The 25,780-nt window shown below is 37.6% G+C and overlaps 1 protein-coding gene across 3 annotated transcripts in view; it reads right to left on the reverse strand.

Moving 5' to 3' along the window:
• The window catches only part of LOC131162485 (histone-lysine N-methyltransferase ASHR1), a 38,323-nt gene that overhangs the window by 7,533 nt on the left and 5,010 nt on the right, over positions 1-25,780 (reverse strand). For all 3 annotated transcript variants that reach the window (XM_058119022.1, XM_058119021.1, XM_058119023.1), the window contains 5 exons: positions 24,456-24,560; positions 24,191-24,281; positions 23,997-24,116; positions 23,659-23,765; positions 261-330 (listed from right to left, as the gene is read on the reverse strand). In XM_058119022.1, the coding sequence (XP_057975005.1) occupies positions 261-330; positions 23,659-23,765; positions 23,997-24,116; positions 24,191-24,281; positions 24,456-24,560 (493 nt within the window). The remainder of the gene's footprint in view (positions 1-260; positions 331-23,658; positions 23,766-23,996; positions 24,117-24,190; positions 24,282-24,455; positions 24,561-25,780) is intronic.

A 25,780-nucleotide genomic window follows, 5' to 3' on the forward strand; every position in this document is an offset into this window, starting at 1 on the left:
TTTTGATTTTTTTTTTTTTTTTTTTTTTTTTTTTTTTTTTTTTTTTTGGGTTTTCATGAGTGGACTTCTTGTATGGCATCTTGCATATTATTTCTAATTTTATCTTAATAGAATGTTTATTTCTGCATCAAATAAATAACATAACAACGTTATAGAAGAGTAAGCTAATTGTTCTCCAGCATAACATTTTGTGCTATATAATGTGATAGGATTTCAAACTTCTAATTTTCTACTGAGGTCTAAAGTTGAAGCACACATACTTTGATAAACGGGAATAGTCAATCTGCAGTATGATAGTGCTTCTCTCCAATCTTGCAGCTCCATCAGAATCTGAAGATAAATGATCACATCCTTAAAACTCATAATTGTACTTGATAAACAAATTATGTCAAACATTATTTTCTCACTTATAATTAAGGTTTAGACATCCGTTGGAAAGGGAATCATTTCACTCTGTTTCCCAAGGCATTTCAAGGCATTGGTCCACCATTGAGATGGAGTCATTTAAAACAAGAATGGAGTCTTTGCATAAAAGAAGATAAATTACAAAAAAAAGATTGAAAAAAAAAAAAATGAAGTGATATCATTTCTTGAAGTCCTTACCAAAAAAAATGGAAACTAATCCTTTAATGCACAGAGAACAAACATACATAAATGCTAGCAAAATTATATGCACCGTACATTTTTAAAAAGCAAGAAAAAAAATAAGAGCATCTAACATTATAAAATAATAAAATAAAATAAAAATCTAACATAAATGCTTTTAAAAGCATGATAAAAGCACCGATGGGTGTAATGTCCAGGGATGTTTATGTTTGTTGTATATATTGTTTTACTATAAAGAGAATGAGAGGGTTGAAGAGGAGGAGGTTAGGAAAGTGATCTTTGAGATGGATAAAGGCCCTGGAGTCAGGGCCTTCTGGAACCTTAGAACTGTCTTTCCTTCCATCTATTTTTTAACTTGAGACAAAGATACCCTCACCATTCATCATCAGAACATTTTCTGGAATATTCCTTTTACTAGGAATGTGGCAGATTGGGGACTTCATGCACTGTCTGACTTTTACAGCAATCTTTATAATTTCTGGTACCAAAACATCGCAACGAACCAAAATGGACTTTGGACAGAAACTGCGTTTTCACTATTAGATCTTTCCAAAAGAAGCTCTCTCTGATGGGAATAAATAGCAGCAACTCCCTTGGATTCATATATGGAAGACAGCAGCCCCTCCAAAGGTTGCCTTTTTTGTTTGAGAGTCTACACGTGGAAATATTTTAACCTTAGACAATCTACAGAAAAGGAGGCTAACAGTAACAACTTGATGTTTTTGTTGTATGGCTGATGCAGAAACAGTCCACCACATTCTTCCCCACTGCCCCTGGACAATAAATTAGTGGAACATGGCTCTGTCCTTAACTAGATATTAGTGGGTTACTGCAAATTCCATGGGAGGGGAGATTTGGGCTTGGAAAGGCATCAGAGCCACCAAGGGGAAGCAAATGGCTTTGAATCTCATCTCTCTCACCATCTTCTGGTGTGCTTGGAGAAAAGAATAAGAGAGCCTTAAAGATTCAGTTACTCTGCTTCATATTTGCAAAGAGCAGTGGATTGTTGTTGTTTCCAGCTGGCATAGTGGGCTAATTGTGGATGATCATAACGTAATTCTTGATGTTTGTGATACTCTACAGAGTGGATGACTTTTTGTACCAGGGGATGACATTCCCTTAATGCCCAGCTAATAATAGTTTCTCTTCACTGATCCAAAAAAAAAAAAGCCCTGGAGCTAGATAGTTTTACTATGGGTTTCTTTCAGACTTGTTCGGTCACTGTTAAGGAAGATCCTTGAGTTTTTTTCTTTTTTTAAGATAGATTTTTGATAATGAGATCGTGGGAAGAAGTGTTAATACCTTTATTGCCTTGGTGCCTCAAAAAGGATAAATCCAATAAGGTGAGGGATTTTAGGCCTGTTAATCTGGTGAATAGTGTGTATAAGACTCTTGCAAAGGTGTTGGCATATAGGTTATGTGAGGTTTTGGGTGTTACAACTTCTATTTCCCAGAATGCTTTACAGAGGGACATTTGATTTTGGATGCAACTTTGGCAGCTAATGAAGTTGTAGAAGATGTAAAGAGGAGTCATAGGAAGGGGGTTGCCTTTCAATTGGATTATAGGTTAGAGAAAGCTGATGATAGAGTGAGTTGGAGTTTTTTGGACTAGGGTAGGGGGGGGGGGGGGGAAGGAATTGGTCCTAGACGGAGGAGTTGGATTAGAGCTTGCTTATCCACAGGCATTGGTTCAATAATAGTTAATGGAGCCTAAAATGTGATTCAATGCCTTGAAAAGGCAGGGAGGAGGGGGGAGGTTTGCGAGGGTGATCCGTTACCTCTTTTTTTCACTTCAATTGTAGCTGATCTTAGTAGAATGTTTAGCCAGGGTGTGGAGAGGGGTATGGTGGAGGGCCTTATGGCTCGAATGAGGTGATTCTTTCTCATTACCATTTCCACAATAATACTATTGGCTTACTTCAATGCTTTAAAAGGTTCAATCAAGGCTCACCTCAAGGCAAAGCATTCCTAAAATGCCATGAGGCTCAATCTAAAATACCATTACAGGTTGAGACTCATACATTTGTGCAAATGGCATGCCTTTTATACCTTTTTATTTGATACGTGAACATCTCAAGTTAGATTTGTCTAGAATTTTTTATCTACATGTTACTATAAACGGAATGTCATAATATGAGTTGATTTCCAAAACTCTTGAACCTCAACCTTTCCAAAATAATTGAGAATTGTATCTTAAATCATGAAAATAATTTGAACTTTGTAAATAGGTATCTCTTGCATGATTCACATCAAGAATTAAAGCTAGCAATTTTTAGTGGCCAACAAGAAGCTTTCAAAGTATATTTTTTTATTTTTTACATTATATTTGTAATTCTTAATTTTTTTCTTTATTTTTAAATAAATGTAAATTATTTACATATTTTTATCTTAAAATAAAATTTTCAAAAGGCTTATGCCCCAAGGATTTAAGGCTTACGCCTTGCCTCTTAAGGGTTAAAATGCCTTGCCTTACACCCTCGCCTTTCAGAACATAGGCTTACTTTCTGACAGGCTGGGTTCCTTTGTTTATGTGCTGACACCTTTCTAAGTGTGATTTAGCAGGTATAACTTACAAAAAGGCTTGGTTCGTGAGTTTTTGGGATTGTGTTGTTCCCAGTTGGCCATTTCTTATTTAGGTGTTCCTTCAGGCGGCAATGGAAGCCCTAGGGTTGTGTCCTATTGGAATCCTGTGGTGGAACAGCTAGGTAGCTAGGAGACTGGATGCTTGGATATGAGTGGTTCTTAACTTTGGGAGGGCATATTACTTTGATTGAAGCTTCTTTATCATCCATTCCTCTTTATTTTTGCTCTCTTTTCAGTGTTCCAATTAGTGCTGCTAGAAAGTTAGAAAGAATTATCAGAAATATTTTGTGGCCAGGAGTAAGGGAGAATGCTAGGAACCATTTGGTTGGTTGGATAGGGTTTTGCAAGTGTAAGTGTCGCATATAGTTTGAGGTTGGATGACCAAGTTTCCAAGAGCATTGCCTTGGTGGGTAAATGGTTATGGTGTTTCCCTTTGGAGCCTAGATCCCTATGCAAGTGAGAACTCGCAGCATTTTTAGTCTTCATTAGAATGGTGGGATGCCAATGTCAGTATCAGTGCTCTACTCATAGAAGCCCTTGGAAGTTCATTTCTTAGATTTTGTAGTTCTTCCTCCTTGGTTTAAATTCCACGTGGGTAATAGGGAGAGAGTTCATTTTTGGGAATCCTTTTTGCATTGTGTTTCCTCATTTTTACAGTCTCTCAAACCATTATAATGCTCCAATAACAAAAAATTTTAGTTCTCAAGGGGGTTATATCTCTTGGAATTTCTCTGTAAAGAACAATTTTAGAGGAAGCTGGGGAGTTGGCCCAAATCTCGGAGATAATACAATCTTCTATTCCATATTTCCATGCTGATTGTAGAGTTTTCCAGTTGATTTTGGACAGGTCGAGGGAGTTTCTTTGAATTTTTATTTTTTTTTTTACAATCAGTTAGCTCGTGCAGCGAATTGTTCTCATTTTCTTTTATAATCCTTGATTTGGAAAGATACACTCTGTGTAATTAACTTGTGCTACTGTTCTTGATAGGAATATAGTGCCTCTAGGTAAGAAGATATTTGAAGCTTTGTCCCTAGATGTTTGCTCTCTTTGTTTCCAAATCAGTGAAATAAATGCTTGATTATTTTTTCATTATCCCCTTTCTTGGGACATCTGGTGCAAACCTTTTGGTCTTTTGGGGAATACTATGTGTACCCAGTGTTTATGGAAGGATTCTGCCTTCAAATATACAAGGGACTTGGTTCTCATAAGGAAGCAAAAATACTTTGGAGATGTGCTTCTTTGGCTGTTGTGTGGAGTATTTGGTAGGAGTGTAATTCTAGAATTGTTAAGGGGAGGGTGATAGATTCAAAGTTGATCTGAAGTAGGGTTCTTGTTTTGGCTTCTTTATGGTGTTCTACTTTTAGTTTCACTTTTTTTTCTGGGGATATCATTGATGTGCACAAGACTGGAGAGACTTGTTGTTTTAGTTTGGTTTTATTTTCATTTTTGTTTCAAGAAGAATGGTTGTCATCTAACGTGTTGTAATTCCCTTCTATCCTAAATTTTTCTTTTCTCAAAAAAAAAAAAAAAAAAGAGGAAAGAATGAGAGACAATCTTAAAAAAGAATGTGTTGGCCTAACATGGCTTTCAAATCTCGTTTTGATGATAACAAATGAAAGTTGATTTAACATGTTCTATTAAGTGATGATGTTTCAGGAATGCTTAATTAACAAAGTTCAAAAGATCAAAAGAATTGCAAGTTCATGATCACCAAGGACCATAAAGCCACACTTATCTTCAAAGTGATCCAAAGGAAGCTCAAGTGGACCAAAATGATTCAAAGCATTTGGAAACCTAAAGTTGACTCAAGCTCAAAGCCTAAGAGGACTCAAAGAAAAAATGCATATGAAGACTTCAAAGCTTAGAGTGTTTTAAGGCTTTAGGATGAACTATGTAAGTACTTCATATTGAATATCATGTGGAAATGTTTTGAAGCTCATTAGGGTTTGTCTTGGACTTAGAGACCTTGTTTTAAAACCCTAGAAAATGTTTTTATAAAGTAACAAAGCAAGAGAGCAAAGTGATTTTGAAAAATAACCTGAAAAATAGAATATTTGTCTGTTCAAGCGACTGAAGTGTAAGCTCAGCGCCTGAAGATTTCCCCAGGTGACTGAAGAATAAGTTCAGGCACCCGAAGAATTTCCTGATGAATTTCTGAAGAGGCAGTGCACCCTCAGGTGACTGACCCTTGTCACCTCAGGCGCCTAACCTTGTTTTCAATTCAAAAATTTCAGTTTTAAAGAACTTCAAGCGACTGACCCCGAGACTTTAGGCGCCTTGACACTGTTAACGGCTATATTTTTTAAAAAATATAAAATTCAAAATTAAGTTTCTTGTGCCCCAAATTTTGTAAAAACTTGGGAAATACTCTAAGTGAACTTGGGCAACACGAATTAACCTTTCTGAGCCTATAAATACATGTCTTCATGAATCAAACACACACCAAGCAATTGAAAAACTGCTCTCAAGCTAAAGGCTCTATTATTCTCTCAAAGCTCTCTCTTGCTCACTCTTACAAACTGAGAACTACTGAAATTCTGAAGTGTTGATCATTCTTCTCTGAGCTCTACAATCTAAATTACTGATTTCCATCTAGAGAAGTATTCCGGTGATATTATTCTTGAGCTTCAATACTATTTCTTTTGATATTTGTTATTGAAGTATATAGTGATTTCAATTGTACTAACCAGCTCTATCTAAGAGCATTCTTTGTACAAAAGAAATTTGTTTCTTGTTTCTTGAATGTTCAGGTGATTGGATCTTTGTAACCGAGCATAGGGTATCGCTTAGAGAGGGGGCTCCGCCCTAAAGGAGGGTTGTAATCGGTTTGTTCCGCGCGAAAAGGAACGAGTTAGTGGAATCCTTAGATAGTCTTACTTAAGGCGAGGACGTAGGCTGTGGATAAGCCGAATTATCCAAACCTTGTAAAAAAATCTTGGTCTCACTCTCTCTACCATTTTCTATTTAATTGTCAGCATATACAAATTGTATTTCAAAGTGCAGGGTTGCTGAAAAACTAAGATTGAGAAGACCTTTTAATTTAAGAAAGTACGTTTGGTTAATCTTTTGCGGACACCTGAAAGGGAGTACGTTGATTAACCGCTTGCAGAAATTTTGATTAAAGGGAGCGCTTAAAAATTTATTCATATAGGGCTACAATCTGAAATTTGGCAAAACGCTGAAATAAGAAAGTGCTGGAAGTTTTCAAAATTTGGTTAAGTATTGTGATAGGTTGATTGATCCTTGTTTGGTTTGTGATTAGTATTTAGCTTGTGTTTGGATTGTGGTTGATTTAAAATTAATTCATTCTTGTGTGTTTGTTTAAGTTTACAAAAGGTTAAAAATTTGTAATAACACTTTAAAGAATTTTTATAAACCCAATTCACCCCCCTCTTGGGATAACACCTTGACTTTTAGAATGAGAGGCAATCTTACAGGTTTGAGTCCTCTATCTCAAAGTAAGCTTCAATCCCTCATGCTTGAATCTCATTTTTTTTCTGTACGTGTTCTCTATTTGCAATTATTTTGGTATGTAGTTCACTGATTGCAATTATTGTTCACCGCCACTACCCGCATACTGTTCATCCTTGCTATTCATCAGTAACGTTCAGTCATGATTCCTCGATCCCATTCATGCACCCATTGCTGCCATTCATGGTTAACATGACATCAGCTTTCTAGTAGGTAACAGAAAAACCACAGATCCTCCACCGCACCCCTCCAAGCGCAGGGCCAGACAAACCCCTCAAGCAATTTGAGGTTTCAAAGTTCTTAGGGCTGTATGGCAATTTGAAGGTCTTTCATACCATTACTTTTGGGGGTTTGACAAAGGATATGAAAGCTCTACAGTGATCCAATATTATAGCTATTTAAGGTGTGTTTGGTTCGAAAAGAATGCTAAAATATTCAAAGGTGTGGCTATTGCTAACAATCTGCTTTGGAGTAGTGTGGTATGTCTTGCATTGCTGTAGGTGTCGACAAATGGATTTTAACGTCATGTTTCTCTAGAAGATCGACAGCGGGATTGGTTGGCCCTGCTACATTGAGTTTCGTTCTCAGTTTAGTTTGTGTTCTCTGTAACTAGTTTCTATTGATGTAAAGGGAGAATTTCTTAACCCTGTCTCCTCTTTTTTCATTTACTTTCTCCTCATTTTCTGATGTACATTGTTCTCCCTTTTAATACACTTCTTTATATAACCAAAAAGAAAACAAATTTCTTAAGGCTGTGGTGGTTTTCAGGACTGGAACTTACACTCAGAATTTTTCCTTAATTCAATTTGGGATCTCAAAGCTCAATTTCAGGACTGGAGCTTACAGTCAGAATTTTTTTATCTGCTTCAAATCTGCAGCAGTTAGCTGCCCGTTTGCTGCAATTCTTCCCCTAATTGAAGTTGTATAAAGTTATTGATCGAGTCCCAAGCAGTGTTTTGACCTGATCGAAGATTCAACCTAAGAGCCCAAAGTCAAAACTGGGCTGACTAGTGTGTGCTGTTTCTGTGCAGATTACATTCTGAATTCTGATGCATGTACCGGCAGCGCTTATGAGATGTTTTGATGCAATATGAGTGTGTTTGCATCTATTCAGTGCAATATCAGCATGTTACTTCGTACAATATAAGTGTGATTTTCTCCTGCTCCTCATATTTGTTTGGGTTTTCTCCTGGAATCCAAGAACTATATGCAAAGCACTATCCCTCTCTTGCTGCCACAACAGATCATTACATGTAAGTTGAATGGTAGTAAAAACTAGTAATTATATGCAGTGGTCTTAGGCTGCTAAAATCTGTCACACGACTCATACCAATCAAGGAAAGCAATGCCATCTAACCGATTAAGCACCTAGTAATGGGGAGAAACTGAATGCATGGATTTAAGAAGATGCCCAAATATCTCATTCTCCCTCTTGTAAATTCTTTATCTATAAATGAAATCTTCTTTTGTTATCAAAAAAAGAAAAAGACAAAAAAAAATAGATGCCCAGATCCTGGGTTTATCATGAAACACCATGGAGCCCCAACTATGCACATTAGATAAATGTCAGGAGAAAAGGGATTACATTAAGTTACTAAACAGTCATTTAACAACAAAGTCCGATATCTCTTTAGGCTTCTTAGAGTTGCACCAGGAAGAAAAAGTGGTTATATGAAGTATCTTGCAGAGGTGAAAAACAAGTCTATGAGGAGTTGAATGTGCTTCAGCCTATTACACCCTATCTTAGAAAGATGGCAAAACAAAGGGAACCAATGGAAGTTTTTGGCTGGTGTGACGAAATCTCAAATCTTAGGAGTAGTCAAACTTCCCTCATCAGCAGAAGTTTATACTTGTTTTTTGTGCTTCTTCTAGAGATAGTTTGTGAGATGATTTGTTGTGTGATCCTAGATCTAGTATGGAGAAGTCTGTACTAATGACAGCCATCACATAGAGGTGACCAATCTGATAGTGGCAGAAGCTTCCAGACATGGCAATCATGGTTGCAAAGGTGGACTTCATAGACCTCCACCTCCTAAATATGCTTACTGTGGGTTAGAGAATTGCATTCCTGAGTGTGAAAATTTGTTTGGTAGGCCATCTTAGGTCGATAATGTTGTGACATATAACCCTTCCCATCTCCTCCTGTCAGTGTGGAAGCCAAAACTATAAGCATCAGAAGATGAATATCCTTAAGGTCCTACAATATCAAGCAGCACAAGAAGTGCCTCTCCTATTGCTTCATCGGCTCAGCTAGCTAACTCATAACTTGCTACAATTTCAATTCTTCTCCTTTTAGACCGTCTTATAGATTCGGTTGCAATTGAGCATCGTCAGGTACTTCTAATCATTTTTTCTGCCCTTCAATAATTCAAATTAGTTTCCTAATGTCACTCTCAAGTCTAGCCAATGGATCATCTACTTCAACTGGTGGAATTGGGATTATGAAACATAGTTTTATCTTTTCTTTATCAATGTTATTTGCACTCCTTTTCCATTTAACATAGTGTCTTCTTTTCATTTAATATAGTGTCAATCAGTAAGCGAACTATGCATTACATTGCTCAGTCACTTTCTTTTCTGATTCTTTTTTGATTCAATATAAAGAATACAGAGACAATTGGTGGAGGACAAGAATCTAATAGTCTCTATCACTTCAAGTCATGGCCTTCTCTAGCTGCTTGTTCCATACTAGTGTCATCATAGCAGATTCATTTGTCATCTTGGAGATCCTTAGATAATTTAAGCCAGCCAGTGTCAGGAAAGCAAAATTGTGTTTCTTTTGCTTCCTAAGTTAATAAATGAGCATCACATCACTTTTTGTGCGTTCAATCCAATGGTTGAGGATCTGAGTTGCATTACTTCCAAACTGGGTTTTGTGTTCTGAAGGCTTGATTTACATTATTGGCCCACAACCTAACAGCTATGACTTTTAGGCAAAGTGGTCGTCTAACATGGTATCAGAGCTATGATCACCAGGAAGTCCTAAGCTCTAGTCTTGTCACCTGCAGTTATAGTTCGTTCGTTAAGAATTATCTAATTGTCAGTAATGGATGTCATACATTGGTTGGTTATCTCTCCGCATGCAATCAGGCTGCATGTGCAGAGGAATGTTAAAGCTTGATATAAATTGTTGGCCCACAACCTAATAGCTTGAGCTTTAGGTGCAGCAGTGATCCGACAGTCACATTCATAGATGATTATTCAAGACTGCCTGGCTTTACTTAACGAAGGGTCACTCAATGTTTTCTACCTTTTTTTTGGGTGCTGAAACTAAGACTCGGTTCAACTTATCTGTTCTTATGTGTTGAGATTTTGATTAAATGAATGACCTAACTTGAAGATAAGTCTCTCCCTTCAATTATATGTTGAAATATGACTCATTCTAGAAGCCTACAATTGCCATTGAAGTCTTCAATGGTGGGCTAATTTTTCAAAGGTAGGTGATTAGTGGTTGTAATAGTGGTTTTTCCTAACCTATATAAACCCATCACCTCCATTTATATTCTCATCCCCAAATTTGCCTACTTCTCTCTTAGGCACATTCTCTCTCTCTCATTTTGTAATATTTCTACAATAGAGAAATATTGATTGATAGTGTCCGAGGACGTAGGCACATTTAGCCGAACCTCGTTAATTCTGGTGTTCTTCCTTTTATCTATTCAGTAGTTAACTTTTGTCGGGTATAGTTGTAGTAATATATTGTGTTAATTACATGTCTAAGGAAAATTCTGTCTAGGAAAGAGGGATTTAAGCGGTCCGTTGTGACCCCCCACTTCCCTGGGAATTTACCTGGTGTAATTTTGCACAATTATTTACTCTCTATTTACCTGTACAATTGTAACTGTGATAAAGTTAGGTGGAACAATCTCAAGTTTCACAACAATTGGTATCAGAGCCAAGGTTATTCTTAGTATGCTCTGTGGTTGCAGCTTAGTCTGATCTTCCACATCAGAAAAGTTTTCCTTGGGCTATTGGCATTCCGCATCGGCAGCTATTGAATAGCATTTATGGCAGAGATGGCAGATAGTGCAAAAGCATCCACATCAAACTCGTCTATTTTGGCAAGAACTACTGTGACAAATGCCAGATTTGCAGTGGAGATTTTTGACGGCACCGGTCATTTTGGTATGTGGCAAAGTGAGGTTCTAGATGCTCTCTTTCAGCAAGGTCTAGACATTGCCATTGAAGAAGAGAAACCAGAAGATATTGAGAAGAAAGAATGGGGGACCATCAATCGGTTAGCATGTGGTACAATTCGATCGTGTCTTTCAAGAGAGCAGAAGTATGCATTCTGTAAGGAAACTTCTCCAAACAAGTTGTGGAAGGCATTGGAGGAGAAGTTTTTGAAGAAAAGCTCTCAGAACAAACTCCATATGAAGAAGAGACTATTTCGCTTTACTTATGTCTCGGGTACCACTATGAATGATCATATCACCAACTTTAATAGGTTGGTTACTGATCTAGTTAATCTGGATGAGACTTTTAAAGATGAAGACCTGGCTTTGATGTTGTTGGGATCCCTTCCTGAGGAGTTTGAGTTTCTTGAAACTACTCTGCTCCATGGAAAGGATAAAGTGTCTCTTGGCGAGGTTTGTGCTGCTTTGTACAGCTATGAATTGAGGAACAAGGACAAGCTTGAAAGCACAAGTGGAGCCAATGAGGCTCTTGTAGTTCGAGGCCGTTCACAAAGCCAGAATAGTAGAAAGAAAGAGAGATCCAAGTCAAGGTCCAGACCAAACAAAGATGAATGTGCCTTTTGTCGGGAAAAGGGGCACTGGAAGAAAGACTGTCCGAAGCTAAAGAATAAAGGCAAACCTGATAAAGGAAAGGCCATCTCAAATGTGGCTGAGTACGAAGATGGGAGCTCAGATCTTTCGCTTGCTGCTACGCCATCAACTAGTTCTTCGAGTATATGGCTACTAGATTCTAGGTGTAGCCATCATATGTGTCCCAATCGGGATTGGTTCTTTGATTTTAAAGAACTAGAAGGTGGAGTCGTCTACACAGCAAATGATGTCCCTCTTACCACACATGGGATTGGTTCAGTCCGCTTGAGGAATCAAGATGGATCAATCAAAATATTGACGGACGTTAGATATGTACCAAGTTTGATGAAGAATCTTATTTTTGTGGGAACCCTAGAATCAAAGGGATTCAAAGTAACAGCAGAAAAAGGAGTCATGAAGATCATCTCTGGTGCACTTGTGGTAATCAAGGGAATTCGGAAGAACAATAACTTGTATCACTATCAAGGTCGTACAGTTATTGGGACGGCAGCAACAGTTTCTTCTGATGATAAAGCCATAGAAGCAACTAGGTTATGGCATATACGCTTGGGGCATGCAGGTGAAAAATCCATGGGACTTCTTACAAATCAAGGATTATTAAAGGGAGCAAAGACCTGCAAGCTAGATTTCTGTGAACATTGCATCAAAGGGAAGCAAACAAGAGTGAAATTTGGTACTGCAATCCATAATACCAAGGGTATTTTGGATTATGTTCACTCTGATGTGTGGGGACCTTCCAAGACAACTTCACTGGGAGGAAAACACTACTATGCGACCTTTGTTGACGATTTTTCTCGAAGAGTATGGGTGTATACTATGAAAACTAAGGATGAAGTGTTAGGAGTCTTCCTCAAATGGAAAAATATGGTGGAAACTCAAACAAGCAGAAGGATCAAGCGCCTCCGTACAGATAATGGTGGAGAATATAGAAGTGATCCATTTCTTAAAGTCTGCGAAGATGAAGGTATTATACGACACTTCACAGTGAGAAGTACACCACAACAGAATGGAGTGGCTGAACGTATGAATCGAACATTGTTGGAGAAGGTTCGGTGTATGTTATCCAATGCTGGGTTGGGTAGAGAATTTTGGGCTGAGGCTGTAACATATGCCTGCCACCTCATCAACCGCCTACCATCTACTGCTATTTGTGGCAAAACACCATTGGAGAAATGGTTTGGAAAGCCTGCTACAGATTATGATTCCTTACATGTATTTGGTTCCACTGCCTACTATCATGTCAAGGAATCAAAGCTGGATCCGAGGGCTAAGAAAGCAATCTTTATGGGAATCACCTCTGGAGTAAAGGGATATCGTCTTTGGTGTTCAGAGACAAAGAAAATAATCTTTAGCAGGGATGTTACCTTTAATGAATCCACTTTTTTAAAGGTGACAACAGAAAGTGTTGAGCAAAAAGATGGTGCTCCAAAACAGGTGGAGTTTGATAGAAGAATTGTTTACCCAAAAAATGAAGACTCTCCTATGGTAGAAGAAGAGTCGCCTGTAGAAGAGATTTCAACCCAAGAACCTCCACAGCAACATGAATCTATTGCATTGAGTAAGCCAAAGAGAAAAATTAGAAAGCCTGCTCGCTTTGTTGACATGGTGGCTTACGCATCTCCAATTGCAAACGATGATACTCCTGTTACTTACAATGAAGCAATCCAAAGTTCGGAAGAAGAAAAGTGGAGGGAAGCCATGAATGAAGAAATGCAGTCCCTTCATAAGAATCGAACATGGAAGCTTGTTAGTCTTCCGAAGGGAAAGAAGGCAATTGGATGTAAATGGGTATATACAAAGAAAGATGGATTTCCTGACAAGAATAGTGTTCGCTACAAAGCAAGGTTGGTGGCTAAAGGCTATGCACAAACGGAGGGAATTGATTACAATGAGGTATTTTCTCCAGTAGTAAAACATTCCTCCATAAGAATCTTATTGGCTTTGGTAGCAAAATTGGATATGGAACTAGTTCAATTAGATGTAAAAACTGCATTTTTACATGGAGACTTGGAAGAAGAAATCTACATGACTCAGCCAGAAGGTTTCAAAGTTGCTGGAAAAGAAAATATGGTGTGCAAACTTGAAAAATCGTTGTATGGATTAAAGCAATCCCCAAGGCAGTGGTACAAACGATTTGACAAGTTTATGATGGGGCAAAAGTACAGAAGAAGCAAATATGATCACTGTGTGTATTTTTGCAAGCTACAAGATAGATCTTTCATATATCTTCTTCTTTATGTTGATGATATATTGATAGCCTCCAAAAGTCAGACAGAAATTGACAAACTGAAGGCTCAGTTGAATAGGGAGTTTGAGATGAAAGATCTAGGCGAAGCAAAGAAAATTCTCGGTATGGAGATAAGTAGAGATAAGAAATTGGGGAGGCTTTGTTTGACTCAAAAACAATATTTGAGGAAAGTACTGAAGCGTTTTGGTATGGATGAGAAGTCAAAACCTGTTAGTACTCCGCTTGCTCCTCATTTCAAGTTGAATGCATCTATGTCTCCAAAAACTGAAGCAGAACAAGAATACATGTCAAAAGTACCGTATTCAAGTGCTGTTGGTAGCTTGATGTATGCCATGGTGTGTACAAGGCCCGATATTTCACAAGCCGTTGGAGTTGTGAGCAGGTATATGCATGATCCTGGAAAGGAACATTGGCAAGCTGTGAAATGGATTCTACGATATATTTTGTATACGGTAGATGTTGGTCTAATATTTGAGCAGGATAAGCAAGATGATCATAGTATTGTTGGATACTGTGATTCCGACTACGCTGGTGATTTGGATAAGCGTCAGTCAACTACTGGCTATGTTTTTACTCTTGCAAAAGCGCCAGTTAGTTGGAGGTCTACTTTACAGTCAACAGTTGCTTTGTCCACTACAGAGGCAGAGTATATGGCAGTCATAGAGGCTGTGAAGGAGGCAATTTGGCTTCAAGGATTGATGAAAGATTTGGGAATTGAACAGAAGCACATCAAGGTGCATTGTGATAGCCAAAGTGCTATCCATCTAGCAAAGAACCAAGTCTACCATTCAAGAACCAAGCACATCGACGTTCGATATCATTTTGTTCAAGAAATTCTGGAAGAAGGTGGAGTAGTAATCCAGAAGATTCGAACCACTGAGAATCCTGCTGATATGATGACAAAAGTGGTAACTGTGGTCAAGTTTCAACATTGCTTGAACTTGATCAACATTGTTGAAAATTGAAATATTTGCGCTACAAGCGCGTTTGAAGACATTATGGAATCTATGAGAGATGATTAAGAGATGGAATTTCGCCAAGGTGGAGATTTGTTGAAATATGGCTCATTCTAGAAGCCTACAATTGCCATTGAAGTCTTCAATGGTGGGCTAATTTTTCAAAGGTAGGTGATTAGTGGTTGTAATAGTGGTTTTTCCTAACCTATATAAACCCATCACCTCCATTTATATTCTCATCCCCAAATTTGCCTACTTCTCTCTTAGGCACATTCTCTCTCTCTCATTTTGTAATATTTCTACAATAGAGAAATATTGATTGATAGTGTCCGAGGACGTAGGCACATTTAGCCGAACCTCGTTAATTCTGGTGTTCTTCCTTTTATCTATTCAGTAGTTAACTTTTGTCGGGTATAGTTGTAGTAATATATTGTGTTAATTACATGTCTAAGGAAAATTCTGTCTAGGAAAGAGGGATTTAAGCGGTCCGTTGTGACCCCCCACTTCCCTGGGAATTTACCTGGTGTAATTTTGCACAATTATTTACTCTCTATTTACCTGTACAATTGTAACTGTGATAAAGTTAGGTGGAACAATCTCAAGTTTCACAACATTATAATACAAATCAAATACATTTTAACGACCATAATATCCTTACTAACTCTCACTATTTAACATAGTAACACACTTAATAATAATACTAAAAGACTAAAATAACCTTTAACACTCCTCAAGCTGAAGCATAAATATCATTGCTCCTATATTGTTACAAATAAATTTAACACGAGCACCCCCACAAAGCTTTGGTATACAAATCAGCAAGCTATGTATTGGACTTCACAAAAGTGGTAGTAATAAAATTTTGCACAAGTTTATCTTAAACAAAATGACAATCAACTTCAACGTGCTTCATTCTCTTATGAAAGACTAGGATGGAGGCAATATTAAGAGCAACTTGATTATCACATATCAACTCCATAGGCTAAGAATATGGAAAACCCAATTCTTTCGACACATTCTCAACCAAACAAGTTGACAAGTAGTGTGAGTCATAGCTCTATAATCTGATTCAGCACTTGACCTAGCCACCGCAGTTTGTTTCTTACTCTTCCAAGAAACCAAATTACCACCAACCAAGATAGAATACCTAGTTGTGGATCTTCGGTCGAAAGGCAACCTAGCCCAATCTACATCTGTGTATCCCTGAATATAAGTGTGAGTCTGTGACCCTGATCTCGATATAAAAGACCTCTTCCATGTGCACCTTCAAGATATCTCAAGATGTGAATTACAACGTCCCAATGACTTGTCCTTGGAAAATCTAGAAAATTTTGACTCACAGCACTTGTTGCAAAAAATTATGTCCAACCGAGCGACTGTGAGATAATTCAACTTTCCAACAAGTCTTTGGTATCGTTCAGGATTAGGCAACAAATCACCCATATCTGACACTAACTTCCTATTAGGATCCATGGGCATATCAACCGATTTGGATCCCAATAATCCAATTTCATCCAATGGATCGAAAACATACTTCCTCTATGACAAAACAATTCCTATACAAGATCTAGATACTTCAATACCCAAGAAGTATTTTAATGATCTCAAATTTTTGGTTTGAAACTTACTTTGTAGAAAAAGTTTGAGACTCTAAATACCTTAATCATCATCACCTGTATCAACAATATCATCCACATACACAACAAGGAGAATCCTATCTGAAGAAGTACGACGATAAAACACAAATCCACTGCACACCGTCAAAGACCAAACTCAAGTACTACAGCACTGAATCGACCAAACCATGCTCTGGGAGATTGTTTTAAACCATATAGTAACTTCTTTAGCAGACAAACAAAGCCTAACTCCCCCTAAGCAACAAACCCAGGTAGTTGCTCTATATAGACCTCCTCCTCAAGATCACCACACAAGAAGGCATTCTTCACATCTAACTGATGCAAAGATCAGTGACAAGTGGTAGCCAATGAGATGAACAGACGTATTGATGCAAGTTTGGCAACCAGAGAAAAAGTGTTAGAATAATCCAAACCATACACCTTAGTATAACCCTTAACAACAAGATGTGCCTTGAAATGAACCACAGAACCATCAAGGTTAACTTTCACAATGTATACCCAGCGATAACCAACCACAAACTTGTCAGGAGGAAGAAATACCAAGTCCCAAGTACCATTGTCCTGTGTAATACATTCCATCTCTTCAACAATTACATTCCTCCACCCAAAGTCAGCTAAGGCTTCCGAAACAAATTTAGGAAGGGCAGCTAATGATAGAGCAGTAACAAAACAATAATAGGAGGGTGATAAGAAGTCATAGCAAATATAGTTGGAAATGGGATGTTGGGTACATGTGCGTTTGCCTTTCCAAACAACAATGGGAGGATCGACATCATGGGAAATATGATCATTAGACAAAGAAACTAGAGGCGTGGTAGTAGAAGCTAAGGGGGACTCTCCTCCTTGGGGCTTGGAGTCACCATCGTGAATACACCTACAAATTAGGACAATCGAGATGATAAGATGGACTTGAACTACATGAAGACACAAATGGTTGACTAGGCAAGGATAGCAAACTAGAATCTAGAAGATTAGGCAGAGTAAGAGACTCATAGAGATCAGAAGCACTCAAGGATTGGGCGTAGTAAGGTGTAGACTCAAAGAAGGTAACATCCGCAGAAACAAAGAAGCGATACAGCATAGGACTATAACAACGATATGCCTTTTGAGTATATGAGTAGCCCAAAAAGACAGATTTTATAGCATGAGGATCCAACTTATCCACCCCATGAGTTAGTTCATGAACAAAGGACACACACCCAAATATACAAGGTGCTAAAGAGAATAAAGTTGAATTAGGAAAGACATTGGAGTAAGGAATTTCACTAAGAACAGATGACGGCATCTTGTTGATCAAATAGCAAGTAGTGAGTACGACATCACTTCAAAACACTTTAGGTACATGCATTTGATAAAGTAAGGTGCAAATGATTTCAAGGATATGTCTATTTTTCCTCTCTGCAACCCCATTTTGTTAAGGAGTATGGGCACAGGATGATTGATGAACAATACCAAACTGAGTCATATAAGTAGTGAATTGTGTGTCAAAATACTCTTTAGCATTATCACTCTGATGTATTGGTATGGGCAAACCAAATTGAGTCTTTATTTCGGAAAAAAAAAAAAAAAAAAAGCATAAAATATATGAAATGGCTCATAATGATCTTTCATTAAATATAACCAATTCATCCTTGAATAATCATCCACAAAAGTTACGAAGTATCGAAAACCTAACTTGGGCAAAACTCTACTAGGGCCCCAAGCATTATAATGGACTAACATGAAAGGGCTTGCAGCCATTTTATTGACTCAGGAAGCAAAAAGGCACGATGATGTTTTCCACAAGACTCACAATCAACACTAGACACATAAATCAAATTAGGAACTACACGTTTCAACATTTCCAATGAAGGATAACCAAGGCGAAAGTGAATTTGGAGAGGTGTAGTAGCACTAGTGCAGGCAGTAGAAGGGAATAGCGACTCAAAGTGATAAAGTCCACTAGCTTCATGCCCTCCACCAATCGTCTTCCTTGTCTTCAAATCATGAATAACCAAAGAGGATTAGGGAAGAATGTTATTGAACATTTCATGGATTTAGTAATCTTGCTAACGGACAAAATATTGAAAGGAAACTTGGGAATATACAAAACCAAAGGAAGAGAAATAGAGGAAGTGGAATTTACCATCCCAATTCCCTTAACGATTGAAGTGGATCCATCTGCAAGAGTAACACAAGGTAAATTTGCAGAATATTGAAGAGTAGAGAAGAAATTAGGTATACCTGTGAGATGATCAGTGGTAGTGGAGTCTATAACCCAAGGACTAGGACGAGAAGTATTAGATGACAAACATGTTGTGGGATTACCTACTTGGGCAAGAGATGCAATGGGAAGAGAAGCTTGTTGTGACGCTAGATACTGCTGGAACTTGGAATACTCCTCCTCTGACATAGATACATTACATTGCCCCCAACTTGGCCCCAAAAGTGTGGAGTCGATGATGGCTACATTAGTAGCCCCCAAAAGTGTGGAGTCGATGGTGGCAGCATTGGCAACACGTGAAGGTCTACCATAGAGATCCCAACACTGCTCAATAGTATGATTTCGTCTACAATGAGTGCACTTGCAACAAGTGCTTCCATCTCCTCCATCTCTGCCACCACGACTACTCGAACCACCTCGATAACTTCTTTGGTGTTTGGTAAAGAACTAGAATCATCCTATCAAGAAAAGGTTGTCCTCTCAGAGCCAGATGCAAGAGTAGGAGAATGTGTGCCAAAGGAAGCACGAAGGGCATGAGAATAAACAACGGCGAATGATGGCAACTCTGCACTACTAAGTATTTGGGACCACACTACCTCAAACTCAAGTCTCAGACCTGCTAGAACCCAAAGAACTATCATTCACTCCCTCTGTTTCTGCATCTCACAAACGTCGATGGTTATAGGTTGCACAAAGTTAAGCTCATCATTAATACGTTTCATCTCTCCAAAATAATTCGCAATGCTCTTGTCTCCTTATGGTAAATGAAAGTGCTCCTGGGATAAATCATACATACATGTAATGTTACTAGAGCATAGCAGTTTGGCATAATCCCAAATCTCCTCGCACATTTATAGATGCATGCACATCCGTGCAATCTAGGGCTCCATCAAATTCCACAAGAGGGAACAATCAAGGCATCTTCTTGAATCCGCACTTCTTTTCTCTTCTCATCAAAAGGATCAGATTGGAGCAAGTGGTCAGATTTTCCTAATCCTACTAAATAAACCCAAATAGCCTTAGACCATTGAACATAATTCTTTCCATCCAACTTTTGAGTTGTTATCTATGGCAGCAATGAAGGAAGTATGTTTTTGGGATTCATAGATTCCATCCCAATGCTCACAAACCAACAGCAACACCAATGTCAAACAAGGAGAATAGTCAAAACTAATCGAGACAACCACAAATGATGTGAAGCGCCAAAATAACCACAGACGAGGTGAACCACTTACCAACTGATATAGCACTGCCACAGCCTCAGAAACTCAACTCATGAACACTGCCACTACTCCAAGAACTCACAAATGAGCCTTTACGAACACTGAGCAACAATTAACAGATTACCATGAGTGCATGGTCGAAAAAGGATGGATTTTTTAGCAAAAAACTTGCCCAACGGCTTGATAATATCATCTAGGGAAGGAATCAGAACATGGTGGAGGATAAAATCAGAAAAAAGGTGGCTGGAATCTCTCTCATGCGCCGACAAGTGAGGTCGGGACTGTCGGCACGTAGGGGTGTGTGGAACGCTTTCTAGGGATGGGGTTTTGTAGGGTTAGGTTTCGGAGGGTTTTGTGTTTGGGTATATAATTGGTTTTGTGAAGTAATGAAGGATGGAGGTGGATCTGAGAAGGGGAGCGACGGGAAGGTGTTTTCTAGCAACAGTTGTGTGATAGGGTTTAGGTTGGATCACGCTCTTGATTAAATGAATGACCTAACTTGAAGATAAGTCTCTCCCTCTATTTATTATACAAATCAGATACATTTCAATGACCATAATACCCTCACCCACTCTCACTAATTAACATACTAACACAATAATAATACTAAAAGACTAAAATAACCTTTAATATTATGCTTCAATCATAATGTTCAGGAAAATTTCCCTATGCCATTGCATGCTTCTATGACTAAGTTTGGCACAGTTCTTCAGTCAGCTTGTCCTTGCACTCCATGACAAAATGGGGTTTTACCAAAAAAATAAAACTAGGCATATTGTGGAAGTTGCTTATTGTTCCATATGAATGTTCAAAGAAGGGAGAACCTTTTAGAGTGGTGTAATTCTTACAGCATGTTATTGTATCAATAGGGTGCCTTCATCAGTTCTTGATAAGAGGTCTACTCATTCCATTCACAAACCCCTCTTAGTGTTGCCTCAATGCATATTTGGGTGAGTTTCCTTCTTACATCAGCTTAATTTGGATGCCAATCATTTAGATCCTTGTGTGATCAAATGAATCTTTATGAGTTATTTTTGCTCTCCAAAAAGGGTATTGATTATGTTGATCTTACATTCTTTGTGTCTCTACTTCTTATTTCACCATTGCATATACTTTCGCAAATCTTTCGGAATCTCTTCCAGAACATGTTCCTGCTCATACTCTTGTTACGAGTCTCTGTCAAAACCCTATTACCTTTATCTTCTCTTCCTCCATCATTCATCTTAACCTATGCAAGTGTATACTCAACAACATCATCACCATTGTCAGTTTCACCAACCGCTTCCTTGTCCTCCCATCAAGTTCCTAATGAATTTTCCATAGAAATAAGCACACTTGAGCTTCTCATCCCTTATTACATTTTGTGTCCCATTTTTTGAGATAGAATAAGAAACTTTAGAGTCAACAAAAAAACAAGTTACAAGTGAGGAGGACAAGGAGCCCTTAAACATGGAGAGAACAAAAAAATAATCACAAACAGCTTCTGAAGCAGTGGAAAAACAGATAATAATTTTGTTGCCTTCATATTATGCTTTTGTCTCCTCACAATCTTCTATTACTCTTCCTACATCTATGCCTGAGGCAATGGAAATAGAGATGAATGTTTTGTTACAATATAATACTAGTGAATTGGCACCCTTCCCTCTGATAAGCCTGTTGTTGGTTCTGTTGACCAAAAACATGCCTTGTGGCTAAAGGGTGCACTCAAATTTATGGCCAAGATTGCATATGTGCTCTATTTTGTCTCATTTGTTCACCTTTAATTGGCCATTGCATCAATTAGACACCATAGATACCTTTCTGCAAGATCTTTGCAAGGAAGTTTACATGGAGTAACCCAGGTTTGGTTGCATAGGGGGGGTCCATGATTTGTCTTCTGAAGAAGTATATATATGGTGTTAAAGCTTGATATATATTGTTGGAAGATTTTAGGTGAAGTGGTAATCTAACATGGTATCAGAGCTAGTTATCAGGATGTTCAAGGTTCTAGTTTCATTGCCCGTGTTTATTATGTAATGTTTAAAAATTGTTGTATTCCCTATAATGAGTGTTATCTATCACGTGTGTATCTCTCCACATGTTGTCGGGCTGCATGTGCGGGGGAGTGTTAAAGCTTGATATGCATTGTTGGCTCAACACTTAATAGCTTAAGCTTTTAGGTAAAGTGGTAATCTAACATATGGTTTAAAACATCTCAGATTTATTCTTCATTAACCCCTCACACCAAACTTGAGGTGAGGAGGGATTCTCGTATCCATTTTTGGAAAAACCCTTCACTGGGAAACAAATCCTTTTCCACTTCTTTCCCTTGTCCCTTTTCATCTGAGTTTTAAGCAAAGTAGAGCCATATCCTTCGGCTTCCTTAAATCTTCACTTTAGGAGACTTCTTAACGATAGGGAGATGGTGGAATTGTCATCTTTGTTATCTTTATTGAATAGGAGTAAACTTTATTCGGGAAGGGATTTTCATTCATGGTTTTTATTAGTTGGGAGTGTATTCTTGCAAAAAAAAATTATCCGTCCCAACTCTTCATTGCTGCTCTATCCTACCATTTGGAAGGCCAAGGATCCCTCAAAATTAAGGCTTTCACTTGGTTGCTTGTGCTTAATAATATAAATACTAATAACTTGCCGCAAATTAGGAGACCTTTGAAGGCTCTCTCTCTCTCTATGTATGTGTGCTCTGTTACAAGACCTCCAAGACAGCAGGGAGAGAGCTGGGTTTGTCCTTCAGTGGAAGACTTGTTAGCCACCTCTTTTGCAGGCTTTGGTAGAGGGGTGGATAGGGCAGCATTATGGAAGTGCAGTATTTTTGTGGTTTTATGGGGAATATGGCTGGAGCATAATGCTCAGATATTTTCTGGGGAAAAATTAAATTGGTTGCTGGTTCGGAAAAAATTCCAGCACTCGGCCTCACTGTGGTGTGTCGATTATGGAGTTTTTGGAGGGGCAAGTTTTCAGGAGTTTCAAAGAGATTGGAGAAACACGCTGATTTGTTGATCTCTTCTCTGTTGTTTTTAATTGTTTATTTATAGTTTGTCCCAGTTTTTTTCAGGAGATGTCTCTTTCTCCCTCTTGTAATTCTCTCTATTAATTAGATCTTCTTTTGTTATCAAAATATATATGTGGTTTAAAACAATCTCCCCAAACATGTTTTCAGCAATTTAGTGAAGTGATAAATGCTTTGGTCTTCATAGGTGTAGGGTGGATCATTCTGTATTCTACCTGGCGGAGGGAAAAATCTGCTAATAGAATGTGTGGATGATATTATCATTCCTGGTAACAATAGTAAGGGAATACATGAGCTGAAATTGCTCTTGCAAGACAGATTTCAAACCAAAGATCTCGGTCAGTTAAAACATTTTTTTGGGCATTGAAGTAACCAGGTCAGGTACGGGAATTATTCTACCACAGAGTATTGATTTGATGAGTGAAACAAGAATGTTAGGATCATATCCAATTGATACACAGTCAAACATTAAATTAGCAATAAATCATGGAAAAATGATACCAAATCCTGGACAACATAGGAGGTTAGTTGGGAAGCTAAACTATCTTAAAGTTAGTAGATCAGACATTACCTCTCTCTATGCACACTCCTGGGGAAAAGTGGACCAGAAAAAGAAGCATTTTCCTGATCAATTTCAGACCAGGTTGTAAACACCCAAAAAGAATTTTTCTTTATATATAATAAAAATTCATTCATCAGAAAGGAAACTAAAAATACAAACTTTTGGTGAACACCCAAACCAATTTGAATTATGTTCTTATAATACCATTTGATAAACTAAAACATAATGCAGGAAGACTCAGTTCCAAATTCCACCCACTTAGAAATGAGTTACTTCAGGTAATATCCTTAGCTTCTGTCAAAATTTACCAAAACTATAAGAAATGAGAAAAAGAAGAAACAAAACCATATCTATATATATATATGAAACACCTTCACTATAGTTTCTCTTGTTCGCAACAAATTGAGTGAAAATGGATGGCACATTTTCATTTGGAGTCTCTCAATGATCTTGTACATGGCACGGGCTTCTATATAATCTGAACTCTGTCAAAGGTTAACAGAACAGAACAGAACAGAACACATAGATAAATTCTGTTCATCAGTGAATTAAGTTTAACTGAGAGTAAAATAAATTCATGCTCACACCATGGCACTAAAATGGAATTAAAAGGAACACAAAGAAAAAAAAATTGCATAATCACATCATAATAAGCATAATATTATACTGCCACAAAAAATTAGTAGTTCCCAACAAATAAAAAGGATACTGCCAGATGATAGAGCTGTGGAAGCCTTGTCCATCATTGGTTTTACTTCACTAGCTATCTTTTTCATCTCTTCCTTGTATCTAACAAATCCACATTGCTGGCAAATAAAAGTTTCATCCTCTGGAAAATCAAATAAAAAAAATGAACCCGTCACCAGAGCTAGTTTATCGATATCGCTGTAGGAAGTCACTTACCAGAAACCCGGAGCAGGAAACCACTGCAACCATTATCCCTGCATCTGTAACCTTCCAAAATTGCGCTTTCTCTAATATCATCATACTGGCCCTTCAATAATAATAATAGTAGTAATAAAAATAAATGACACATTAAGAAGTAGGGAAAAAGATTCTAGAAGCAATTAGCAGGGAAAAAGATTCTAGAAGCAGTTCCAATACCCAAAAAGTAAAGAAAAATATAATATAAATGCAAATAAAATTTTTGTTACAATTTAGAAATTACCATTTTAATGCAGCGGGGACACGTGCAAGTGAAAAAATATTGCTCTTTGAGGGCTTTTTTCCGAGTCATGGTACTTCCAGCTGTTTCTATGTAACTTATCAAAACCTGAGAAATTAAAACCAACTAAATAAATTTCATACAGGGCACAAGATAAAATGTGAAATGAAATCACGGCCCATTTCCAACATTCATTTATCTTGATAGATAATAGATGGGTCACATAAAAAAATTATGGTAGCTAGATTGACCATCCCTCTTTCCTCAATATCAGGCACAAACTACCAGCTATGCCTGATAAATTTTACACCGATGAAAGTGTGAGAAGGAGCTTCAAGTCTGCTGAATATTTCAAGCAGACAATATGGTTTTCCTGATAACTTTAAGATTGTATGGTGTTGGCATAAATTAGTTTTCTCTCATTATGAACCATAGTTATTCAGCAGATAGACCCACTATGATTAGCAAACATCTAAGTTTATTATTGCCCAGCACAACTGGAAAGAAAAATTGGAAAATTTTTCAAGTTCTCAATGCTCAGCATGTGCTGTATGGTATAAGGTATGTCTCCTCAGAAATACAGAAGCTTTGCTTAAATATGGAACAGATTAAGCTTACATTCATTCATTGTTTCTTCTTCCGTAATTGTAGAAGGGGAATTTTAACTTCCATGGAAAGGTCAGCAATCATGAGGCTGTTATTTCTTTGTTGCTCAACTTGTCAGATGCTATTGAGCCCTCATCTAGGAGGGATTGTAGGGTCTGGACTTTGGCTGGTTCTGGGACATCCTCTTGTAAACCACTTTTCTTTCATTGATTTAATCCACTTGTTCATTGCATTTTAAGATCCACAGTTCCTTCCAAGGTCAAGCCATTTATTTGGTTAGCAATCTTTGCTAGTTAAAACCAACACTCTCTTGTAAATTTTGGCTCTCAAATTATTTGATCCTCTGTGTCTTCTCCTATTAATTGTATTTGAAGAGCTAAGGGATTGTTTAGTTGTGGAAACAGTTTTCATTTCCATTTTTAGTTTTCTTAAGAATTATAAAAATACCAACTTACTTTTCAGTTTTCCAAGATTGAAATTAAAAAAGTAGAAAATAAAGAGTTGTTTAGTTGTAGAAAACAGTTTTCATCTTTCATTTCCAGATTTTCAAATAATTACAAAAAAAAAAAAAAAATACACCTTGTTTTTCAATGAAAAGATGTTCTCCAACTTTCATATGCAAATTTAGTTTTTTTTGGGAGGCGGGGAGGGGGTGGCATTTTTTTAATTAAAAATTGGAAATGGAAAATAGAACAATCTTACCCTAGTGGACAATGTCAAAA

Source organism: Malania oleifera, chromosome 8 (genome assembly GCF_029873635.1).
Source record: "Malania oleifera isolate guangnan ecotype guangnan chromosome 8, ASM2987363v1, whole genome shotgun sequence".
In the NCBI taxonomy this organism is placed as follows: domain Eukaryota; kingdom Viridiplantae; phylum Streptophyta; class Magnoliopsida; order Santalales; family Ximeniaceae; genus Malania; species Malania oleifera.